This window comes from Galeopterus variegatus, unplaced genomic scaffold, assembly GCF_000696425.1.
Source record: "Galeopterus variegatus unplaced genomic scaffold, G_variegatus-3.0.2 Scaffold1160, whole genome shotgun sequence".
In the NCBI taxonomy this organism is placed as follows: domain Eukaryota; kingdom Metazoa; phylum Chordata; class Mammalia; order Dermoptera; family Cynocephalidae; genus Galeopterus; species Galeopterus variegatus.
In genome coordinates, this window is record NW_007727271.1 from 29,074 (window position 1) to 41,145 (window position 12,072).

The 12,072-nt window shown below is 39.6% G+C and overlaps 1 protein-coding gene across 3 annotated transcripts in view; it reads left to right on the forward strand.

The window, feature by feature from the left end:
• Window positions 1–6,894, forward strand: part of TCTN3 (tectonic family member 3) — a 30,061-nt gene extending 23,167 nt beyond the window's left edge. For all 3 annotated transcript variants that reach the window (XM_008575233.1, XM_008575234.1, XM_008575235.1), the window contains one exon: window positions 6,468–6,894. In XM_008575233.1, coding sequence (XP_008573455.1) covers window positions 6,468–6,704 — 237 coding nt within the window. In that variant the 3' untranslated portion in view covers window positions 6,705–6,894. The remainder of the gene's footprint in view (window positions 1–6,467) is intronic.
• The last annotated feature ends 5,178 nt before the right edge of the window (window positions 6,895–12,072 follow it).

Genomic DNA, 12,072 nt, shown 5'->3' on the forward strand with positions numbered 1-12,072 from the left:
ATATAGGGATGGCCGGTTAGCTCACTTGGGAGAGCATGGTGCTGACAACACCAAGTCAAGGGTTAAGATCTCCTTACTGGTCATCTTAAAAAAAAAAAGATACTGGTAGATATAACAAACAGATGCAGTTCATCAGATTGGAGTCTGATTTGGACAAACATCTATAAAGCACACTTTGCAATAGTTGGGGAAACTTGAATATGGACTATATTTTAGAAAGAAATGTTATTGACACAAAAGGTACAGGTTAAATTTTTTTTAAAGCATATTATAAAATAGCCTGTACAGTATGATCTCATATGGTTAAAAATGAATGTATAGATATCTGTGTGTAGAAAGATAAAGATACTAATAGTGGTATTTTTCGTGATGAAAATGTGGTATTTTTATGTCTTGTTTTTACTTATCTATATTCTTCAATTCTTTACAATATAATTTACTGCTTTTGTAAAATTAAACTTTCTTGAAGTCACTAAGTGGCAACATTTCAAAAGAACTAGGTATTATTTTAAAGATGAATTTATTCAGTTTCATTTACAATAGCATGAAAAAAATATAAATTCTTAGGAACAATTTAGCAAAAAGCATGTAAGACCCCTTCACTATAAAACATTATTGAGAGAAATTAAAGGGGACCTAAAAAAAAAATGGTTTATGGAGAAGAGTCAACATTAATGTATTTATTCTCAAATGGATCTATAGATCCAATAAAATCCTAGCAGGCATTTTTGTAGAAACTAACAAGTTGATTCTAAAATTTACATGGAAATTCAAAGGACTCACAATAGCCAAAACAATTTTGAAAACGAACAGAGTTGGAGGACTTACAGGACCTCATTTCAAAATAAATCTTAGACAATGCAGTACCCTGGCATAAGGATAGACAAATAGACCAATGGGACAGAATAGAGAATCCAAAAATAGATCCACAAATCAAATCAATTCAATGGAAAAAGAAAAAAAATGTTAGCATTTGGTGCTGGAACAACCGGATAAAAGTGGAACTGCTGGATAAACATATGAGGAAAAAATGAACTCTGATTCCTGTCTTACTTCATGCACAAAAAAATACTTATGCCTGGCCAATACATAAAATCCAGAGTCATAAAGCTTCTAAAAACAGGAGACTGTCTTTGCAAATTTGAAGTAGGCAAAGGTTTCAAAAACCAGTAACCATAAAACTTAAAAATTTGTAAATTGGACTTTATCAAAATTAAAAATCTCTGCTCAACAAAATACCATTATGAAAATGAAGATGTCTCAATACAAAAATTAAAACATATGCCCCAGAAAAGACTTGTACAGGAAAGTTCATAGCAGCCTTATTCATAATAGCACACAACTGGAAACAACCCATATATCCATTATGAGGAAAATGAGCAAATTATGGTACATTCACACAATGGAGTACTGCTCAGCAATAAAACACAGTGAACTACTGGTACACAAAACAACATGGATGAATCTCAAAAACACTGATCTTGAGTGAAAGACGCCAAACACATACACCAAAATATACTGTAAGATTCCATTTATATGAAATAGAAGAACAAGCAAAACTAACCTTTAGTGGTAAAAGTCAGGAAGTGGTTGCTTCTGGGAGAAGGACAGAGAATAGACTGGAAAGGAGCACAAAGGAACTCTGAGATGACAGACATTCCACTGCGTGTCTTGGGTATTGACTACATAGCATATAGAATTGTCAAAAACTCATTGAACTAAACACTTAAGATGTATATTTTTTATTGTTTATAAATTGTACCTTAATAAAAATATTCAAACAAAAAAACATTTAAGAAAAATGAAAAGCCACTGACTAGGGGAAAATATTTGCAAAATAGGTATCTGACAAGGTTCACATATGTAGAATAAAGAACTCTTACAGCTCAATAATGAGTTACATAGCTGAGCCAAAGATGAATTTGTTCTAGTTTATAGTCTGAATGTAGCTATGAAAACATAAATCTAGGTTCACATATGTAGAATAAAGAACTCTTACAGCTCAATAATGAGTTACATAGTTGAGCCAAAGATGAATTTGTTCTAGTTTATAGTCTGAATGTAGCTATGAAAACATAAATCTAGGAGACAGTATCCACAGCTTTTTCTTTAACAAAGGTATTTTTCATTTGTAACGATTTGACATAGGGGATTAATGTATATAGTGGTTAAAAAATTGTGATTATAAAGATGTAATATAATAATATATAGGGTGTACTTTATATTACAGAAGCCAAAAAAAACCTATTCCACCTCTTCATGTTGTTACAAAGTAAAACTTATTTTGAGACAAAGGATTTTGCTGCATCATAAACTGAATTGAAGCAAATAAATCTCCCAAGCCTCACAAAGTGTTAAAACAGAATTGGTAGTGGTAATTTCTGAAGCAAACATCATAAAATATTACAGCTTAAAGCAGAAATAAGTTAAATCAACCATACATAACTGAACAGGATCCACAGTAAAAGAAATGTGCTGAGCTGGCTATGTGTCTTTTGTCTGTCTTGATAAAAGAAATGAGATGACCAGACTTTGCGGGAGTTTTTTTCCAATGCTCTTCTTGCTGCACATGCTACACAGTGAATTCTCTAATGTCGCCTGTACATAACTTTTAAAATACAAATGGAAAAACTTTAGATTTCAGAATTCAAATATAACATACCGAATGTAACTCAAAAACCTTGTTCTTCGTGTAGTACTAAAACTCAAATTCTCAAATGGGTCAATAACACTCAGTATTATCCAGTGACCCAGCAAATGCAATTTAAGTTCCTTTTCATTGGACTATCTAGTGGGCTGCCTTTGTTCCAAACCTCCACACAATTATGGAGGCAATTTTTTTAATAAATGAAGAATATGCATTTCATTTGAAACATCCGTTAGTAAATACATAGTTGAATGAATGGATTAAGCACAACATTTAGGGATCCCACTTAACAGTGTGGTGGAAAGGGTATGGGGTCAAGTAGATCTGTAATCACTGACCCTTAAATAGCTATGACATACTTTCTACCTTGTGATTTATTATCTCTTTTTATTTGTATTAGTTCCCTGTCTCCAAAAATACCTCTGCTCATTTGTCTAAAAAAAAAAAAAAAAGGCTTTATTGAATGCTTACTCTGTGCCAAGTACTATGCTGGGAGCTAGGTATGGACTGGTGAACAGACAAACATCACCCCTGCAACGTGTGAGGCAATACTGAGGTGAAGTTTATATTGCTATAAAGGACAGTTTATGCTGCTATAAACTGTAAACTATAGCAGTTTAAACTGCTATAGAAATTCGCCAGGAGATACTGATGGCCAGAACCCAGGTCCGGGATATGGGGGCTATGAGGGCTGTACAAAGTACACAGACTTCAAAAGATTTAGGGCTGCCACAGGTAGGACTTGATTGATTGCTTGGATGTGGAGGCTGAGAAAGAAGGAGTCAAGGATGATGGATAGGTTTTTAATTTGGGCATTTCATCTAGTTCTTTTATATCTTAAATATGGTACCCTGTTGACTATCCCCAAATGTAATTTTGCTTTTTGCAGTAACCCTGGTATTTTTCATCCCCTGCCCCCCTTTTTTGGTGGGTATGCCTGTGGTCTTCTTCCTTTTTTGTTTTGTTTACTAGAACCTACTTTACCTGTAAAGTGCCTGGGAATTTACATCCCCTGATGGCCCTTAACCAATGACTTAAGGGAGCAGAAATATGAAAGCCCACCCCCCTTTTCTTGGGCTGGGACAAAGCAAGTTGTTTGGTCTGTGAAGCCCACCTTATATTGCAGTTCCCCTGCAGACTGGGCTGATGCTAGATAATTGTATAATTTATCAAAATAATACATACATATATTTTTTAAAATCCCAGTAAAAAGTCCTATATCCCCTCTTACCCTCCTGCTCTCCAGAAATTACCTGTTTAACTCTTTTAGCTGTTTCTTCTGGGATTTACCTTGATTTCTAAGTAATATGTGTACTTCGTTATCTCTTGAATCATCAGTCTCAGAGATAATGTATTGACTTCCTATTTTTGTAGGTGAGTTCCACTCTGTTATTCTCCTGTCTCTCCCACCACTCTCCCAATGGTTCCCTCAAAATATTTTATTAAATCAATGGTCAGTGTTTCATTATTATGATTATGTAAATACTCATGCTGAACCAAGTAGTTCAATTTTTGTAGAATTTTTTGTGAAATTAATAATTACCTCATATTTCACTCTTAGTTTTCTTTGAGGAAATAGCTAAGATTTCTCACATTCTCCAACAGCTCTATACAATTTCAATGAAATTTTCCAAAGAGTTGAACTTGCCATGTAATCTATCAGTTCCACTTTTTCCTATGATTTTCTTCATGGAGACCTCCATAACCTGATATAATATGGACTAGTTGCTAATAACCTCTTTGGGAAAGGTGCATGTAAAGTACATTTTTTTCCTTCATATATCTAAAAATAACTTTTTTCAGCCATCATCATCATGATGCTTAATTTATCATTTCGCTAGGTATAAAATTCCCAATTGACAATTATTTTCACTCACAATTGTATTTATTTATTTATTTATTTTTTATCCTATATAAAGATGACGGGTAAGGGGATCTCATCCCTTGGCTTGGTGTTGTCAGCACCACGCTCAGCCAGTGAGCTAACCGGCCATTCCTATATAGGATCCGAACCGGTGGCCTTGGTGTTATCAGCACCACACTCTACCGCGTGAGCCACGGGCCGGCCTTTCACTCACAATTTTAAAGGTATTCTTCCATTGTCCTCTAGTTTCCAATACTGATGTTCAGAAGCCATTTTAATATCTCTTTTTATTCCTAGTATTGTTTCCACAATATTATGCCTTGGGTAGGTCTTTTTCTTCATTCATTATACTGAACAATTTGTGGGATTTTTTTGTTCTGGAAATTCGGGTCTCTGAGATTTCAATTATTATATGTTTAATAATGCCCTCCCACCTCCACCATTTTCTCTCTTCTCTCTTTTGGGAACTTTTGTTAATCTGATAAGCGTCACTAGATTGACTCTCAATTTTTTTTTTCTTTTCTCTCATTGTCTCTTTGTCTTTTTGTTCTTCCTAGAAGAGTTCCTTAACTTTATCTTTTAACCTTTTTACTGAATTTTTTATTTTGGCTATTATGTTTTTAATATCTAAGAGCTCATTCTTACTCTCTATTTCCTTAAGATATTAACAACTTTTGATGCCTAACTGGAATCAGATTCCCTCAGCAGCTTCAGCCCAGGCTGGCCATCCTTGGAATGGATGTGGTTCTTTCAGTGCCTCAGAAGTTATATTAGTTATATTCCAAGTCCCTCATGAGCTTCACAGGTTAAAAAAAAGAATCCAAAAAGTTAATATGACCTGCACTTCCATTTAAAAAAAAAAAAATTATAGTCCCTAGAAGGGTTATTCCAAGCAAAATTATGTTCTCAGAGCCTGGTGCTTACTGTTGCTAAAGACCACAGCAGATAATGTGTGCATCAGAGTGAACGAAGGTGAATGGAGAAAATCTTCATTTCAGTTTCCACGAAATAGTTATTTATTTATTTATTTTTTATTTATTTATTTTTTTTTTAAAGATGACCGGTAAGGGGATCTTAACCCTTGAGTATTTATTTTTTATTTATTTATTTATTTATTTTTTAAAGATGACCGGTAAGGGGATCTTAACCCTTGACTTGGTGTTGTCAGCACCACGCTCTCCCGAGTGAGCCACGGGGCCGGCCCGAAATAGTTATTTACTGTCAAGGTATAATCAGAAGTTTGCTTGGTGAGCACAGAGTTAGAACAGAAGGAATTCATTTCAGATGAACATAATTCCACTGTTCTACATCATCAAGCTTCAGCCATATCTACCAAAAGCTATGTCTGTTAGATTAAATACTTGAGTCAGCCTGACAAGTTCTCTTCTCCTGGGAGCATCTGTTTTATTTGACTTTCATTTATGGGTGGTTGGGAGGATCCTTTCTAACCCTAAGAGTCTGTGAATCTGATGGTTTTTTTAAAATCAACATTACTGAGTTCTTTGCTTTTTCCATGAAATTTCTTAAATTGTAGAATTTCTTTCTGTAATTTAAGAAGGAATAGAATTGCCATTACTATTTCCACTTGTCCATGTGTACTGTTTCAGAGTCTAGAGCCTCTGGGACCTCATTGGGTAGAGCAGCTATGCATGTAACAGCTACAGTTTTGCCATCTGGCCTCTCTGACATCAGGCAGCTCCCCAATGGGGGAAGCTAGGATCAGTCTTTAGGTAGGTATAACTGTTCACAGTTCTAATATGGACTGTTGCTAAGAAATTCATTTCCTTGTGTCTCATAGAAAGAGAACTACACAGGACCAATATCAGCAAAAGATTTATCTTGCTAAGGGCGATTTGTTTTTGGTCTTTTTTCAGGGAAAGTAATAATAACAGCCGTGTTGTAGGGCTATATGAATGGGTACCAAGCACTGACCTGTCATTGACTTTCTTCCTGTAGGATTCCCAACAGGAAACAGAAGTATCTTTGACAACTCTTGTAAACTTTGTGGACATTACTCAGAAGCCAGAGCCTCCAAGGGGCCAACCCAGAATGGACTGGAAAATGCCTTTCGACTTTTTCTTTCCCTTCCAAGTCGTATTCAGCAGAGGAGTAGACTCTCAAAAAGGTGCAGTCTCTCCCATCCTTATCCTGTGCCTCTTACTGCTTGGAGTTGTCAACCTAGAGCCTAAGTGAAGAAAAGAGAATAATCAGATTTCAGTTCTCCCTATGGGAAGCTCTGAAGCAGCCTACTTATCTTGGCTAAAGCCTTACCAATGCTCATGACCAGAGAAGAGCATTTAGGATAATAGAGGACCTAACTGAAGGAATCTTTGTACATAAAAAATTGTATTTTAGAAAAGCAATAAAAATATTTTATCCATCATAGCTGTTTCTCTAGGGCTCTGCAGGCCACCAGGTACACATTGATTCACTATTCAAGCTGGGAAGGCAAAGCGTCTTCCTCCAGCCCTTCTGATTGTGGAATACCTAACAAAAGGTTTGTAAGATCTTCATCCATCTGCTCACAGTCACAGTCGGGCCCGGCAGGAAGAGGAACATGCTCTTGCTGTCACCCAAGGCTTGGCCACACCCTTTGTCCAGGCCCGAGTGCGGAAAGCAATTCTTTCTCCTTACTCACTTTCCAAAATGAATGTAGAATCCAGCTCCCTTTTCTACTAGCAAATGACCCGACCACTTCTTTCCTTCCCTCCATTGTGGTAAGGAGATATGCTCTGAAGACCCCAATTTTGTGGCACTGACAATAGTAGTGAGTTCAGCATGAAACCTATTTTTTGAGTGTAAGACCATGGCAACTTAGAAAGGGCCCTGCATACATGGCCAATTCAGAGATTCTGGCTTGCAGAGAAAACTGCTTTAAAAGATAATTTCCTATTATCATTCCTGAGTGGAGAAATTGGAATCCCATTGCTTCCATAGATTGGAAGGTTGTACAACCATTGAAAATTGTGTAGATCTGCTTTTATTGCCATAGGAAAACATTTCATGATCTGTTTTCAAGTGAACAGACTACAAAATAGTGCACATACTCTGTGGTCCTATTTTTGTAAGACAAGAAATATTTATACATGTGTACCTAGACAAACAAAAACTGCAAGACTACAGTTAAAAATGGGTCTTTTTGGCCAGCCCAGTGGCGCACTGCTATAGTGCACCGCTTGGGAGCGTGGTGGCGCTCCCGCCGACTGCAAGACTACAGTTAAAAATGGGTCTTTTTGGCCGGCCCGGTGGCGCACTGCTATAGTGCACCGCCTGGGAGCGTGGTGGCACTCCTGCCGAGGGTTCGGATCCCACATACAGACCGGTTCCCGCTCACTGGCTGAGCGAGGCGCGGGAGCAACATCGAGGGTTGCGATCCCGTTGCCGGTCCCGGTCCGGTACGGGGGTGACACTGAGGGTTGCGATCCGTTGCCAGACACAGAAAAAGACAAAAAGAAAAAAAAAAAAAATGGGTCTTTTTGAAATAATAGCATCTCTTATTTTTATAATCAGAACACAAGACTATTTTGAAGAAAATAGAAATTTGCTCTCTAAAAAAACCTCCCCATTTATTGTATGTAGGAATATTCCTTATTTATGAGTAATTTCCCTTTTCTATCAAGGTGTTTGTTTAGTATTCTAGGCCTGCCTTTTAAAGCAGTGGTCCCCAAATGCCAGTCACAATGTAATCTTCTGGGGTGCTTTATAAAAATACTGATTCCTGGGCCCTACATGCAGAGATTCTGATTCACCAGTGGAAGCGAGGGCCTGGGAAGTGAGGGCTCTAAGAATCTGGGTTTTGTTTTATTTTGTTTTAAAGCTTTTCTGGTACTTCTGATGTGCAGCTCGGTTTGTGAAGCTATAAAGTAATGTTGCATAGTGTGGCTGAAATGAGTTTCACTTAAGTGTTTGTTCGATCATTGCCAACTCATGAATTTTCTCTGGAAATTCCCATCACTCAGAGCTCTGCCGAAAGGGTGGGCCCAGTTCATGTTCACTTTACATGCAAGACGCTCCTCTCCCTGCCACAGCTGACTGGACCAAGAATGGAATGTTGAACCAAGCTAGGCCAGTAAAATTTTCTATCCCAGGAATCTATAAGTGAGACCAAGACCACAATTCAGTCAGGAGTAGGCACTAACTGGAAGAATTTTTTATTTTATTTTATTTTATTTTTTGTCCTTTTTGAGACCGGCCGCACCGCGCTCAGCCAGTGAGCGCACCGGTCATCCCTATATAGGATCCGAACCCGCAGCGGGAGCGCTGCTGCACTCCCAGCACTGCACTCTCCCGAGTGCGCCACGGGCTCGGCCCTGTAAGAATTTTTTAGGGATGGGGAAGCTATTTCGCAGCACATGTTTACTAATGGAGAGTCTACATTCAAAGAAAAGGAGGGAAAAGGAAGCAGATTGCAAAGAGAAGTGTAAACAAGAGACAGAGATGGAGGACAGTCTTGTTTCTTAACTTTCCAGTTCCTTGCCCCACCCCTTGTGAGACCCAGTTTTACCTCCTGCCCTCGGAGACTGTAAATTACTCCTTCCAGTAAATTGCCTTGTTTGAATGAGTTTGTTTTCTTGTAATTAAACAACTTGAAGTCAAAATAACTTAAGCCTAAGACAACTGAAAGACAGCATCTAAAGAAACAGTCCTCAACCCTGCATTCTTACAGACCAACCCTAAATGTTCCACTTCCTATGTGACTTCCTGGTCATGTCCAGCCTTATTTTCAAGTGCCAGTCGAAAAAGAATCACTTTTTATCACATGCAGGAAAGATACCATGGCTGAATTACTTCCTTGACTTCTGTGGAGGGACAAACTAGCTTATATGTCTGGTATTTGATTTTTCTAATCCATTGTCACATATCCCACTCCTTTCTCCCTATTGGTGAAATAGAATATTACAAATAAAGTAATAATAAAATAACAGTAATAAATAAACTGGAAGGTGTACAATGTTACAATTTTTCATATTTGATACTCTTAACAACCCTATGGGATAGACAGGGATGGTGTTAACTGGCCCAATTTCTTGAGAAAATTAAAACAAAAGAAATTAAATTTATTCACTCATCAAGTAGTTTATTAATTTTTATTTTTAAAAGATGACCGGTAAGGGGATCCTAACCCTTTACTTGGCGTTGTCAGCACCACGCTCTCCCAAGTGAGATAACCAGCCCTACCTATATAGGGATCCGAACCCGTGGCCTTGGTGTTATCAGCACCACACTCTCCCGAGTGAGCCACAGGCTGTCCCTATCAAGTAGTTATTATCTCATGTTCCAGGAATATACTTCCCTGTTCTCAGGAGCTTATATTCTGACAGGGAAAGCAGATGAGAAATTACAAGGAGAAGTGTGGGTTAAGAGAAGAACCAGAACAAGCCTCAAGTGGAGAAGGCCCCTGTCCCTTGGCTCTAGCTACACCCACGTTTACCTAATTTGTTCTAAGTACATGAGGATCTTAAATGCCAAGGTACTAGATGTAACTTACTTGAGAGCAGTTTTACTTCTCTTGCATTTTCCATGCACTTCAAACCCAAAGTACTCAAAATGTAACACTTTCCATGTTCTCATTCCTCACTTAAAAGAACTCCTCCCCTCATCTATTTTCTAACTCATGTTGCAGCACCATCAGATTTCCAAGAACTCCTCCTTTTCTCTCACTTTTCCACTTTCAAGCAGTAAATACTGTCAGCTCTCCCTCCCTTCTGCTCCCCCTGCTCCTGCTGGAGCTTTTTTTCCAGCCATCATTTTTTACCCGAGCCTTTGCAATAGGCTAACCAACCCACCCAGCTTCTACTCTTTACCAATTTCTGACACAAAAATCTGGTCATACCATTCCAGTACTTTAAAAGTCATGGTTCTAAAAAAGTAAATAAAAGTCATGGTTCTGTCTTTGAGGATCATAAAATTCAGAATCTTTAGCATAGCACAGAAAGCCCTTTTGCAAGGTGGGCTCCCAGCCAGATACCTCTCCTGTCATGTCTCACATGCGGGGCCTTCTCACAGGGTGTCTCAGGCCTCTCCGTATTTTATTCCCTCTTCCTCATATAATCCTGCACCCCTCTTCTTGATGAGCTACTTACTTCATCCTTGGTCCTTCAAAGCACAAGTCAAATGACAACTCTCTTTTTAAAGCCATCTCTGAATCTCTGGGCTCCCCCTTCTCTAGTATTTATCACGGTGTGCTCTAATTATTTGCTCATATATCTGTTTCTCCCGTAAGGCTGTGAATGCGACTAGGTAGGGGATGATGTCTTCCTCCACATCTAGGGAATGTCTGGCACATTAAGCAGCTGTCTTAATCCATTTTGTGCTGCTATAACAGAATACCACAGATTATGTAATATATAAAGAACAGAAATTTATTTCTCACAGTTCTGGAGGCTGGGAAGTCTGAGATCAAGGTGCCAACACCTGGGGAGGGCTTCTTACAGAGTCCTTCACATGGCAGAAGGCAGAGGGCAAGCCAAAGAGGAAAGCTGTGTCCTCACATGGCCTAAGAGCAGAAGAAGGCAAACCCAATCCTGCAAGCCCTTTTTAAACTGGCATTAATCCATTCACGAGGGCAGAGCCCTCATTACCTGAAGACCTCCCATTAGGCCCCACCTCCAAACACTCTTGCATTGGAGATTAAGTTTCCAGCACATGAATTTCGAGAATCGCATTCAGACCATAGCAGTAGCCAACATTTAATGAATGAAAAAACGAATAATAAATAGGCTCAGCAGAAATGTCAGGGACTACAGAAAGGCAAGATGTCTTCCTGTCACTGACCTCCAATCAAGTGCTGCCCTTCCACCCCCCGTGCCCAGCACTATGTACCTGTTCAGGAATGTGCCCTTTGAGGAAAACACAAAGTAGGAAAGAGGGAGAAACTCTGTGCTCTCATTTTAAGGGTGCATTCGCCTTTGGAAGCGTTCCGATTGTCAGAGATTTAAGACACTTTTAAAATACAATATTCTTACCACAACCCTTGATGAAACGAGTTGGACTAGGACCTTTGGGGAAACCTCCAGATGACTAGGGGGCAATTCACTTGATCGCAGTGCCACATCTTCCCCATTTAAACACAGTTGGCGGGGGGAGGGGAGGGATGGGGAGGTTCTCTGTAAATGTGTGTAAAGTGATCCAACCTATCTCAGAAGTGTGCCAGGGATATAAATGATCAACATTGACAGATACACCTTATGAAACTTACCCCAGCAGCTGAGGGTACCAGGCACCTTTTCCACCTCCCTGGAAGGCCCGCTGGGGTGGCTCTTGGACACTGTCTTGGGCCCCTGTCCCCCTCCGGGCACGTGGGCGTTCACCCCAGAACTCGGGCCCCGCCTCCTCGCGTCGGCAGGCGCGTGGCTGACGGTGCCCGTGGCGCCACGTGGAGCGCGGGCCGGATTCTCAGAAGGTACCTACGTCTTTGTCGCGGCGCAGCTGCAGGCCCGCCCCTCGCCTCACGTCAACAGCGGAGGCTCCGCGGCCCGGCTTTACTCCAGCGCCGCTGACGTAACGTCACCGTGCGGGACGTGGACGGAAGAAAAAAGAGAGAGAGCGGGCGCATCTGGCC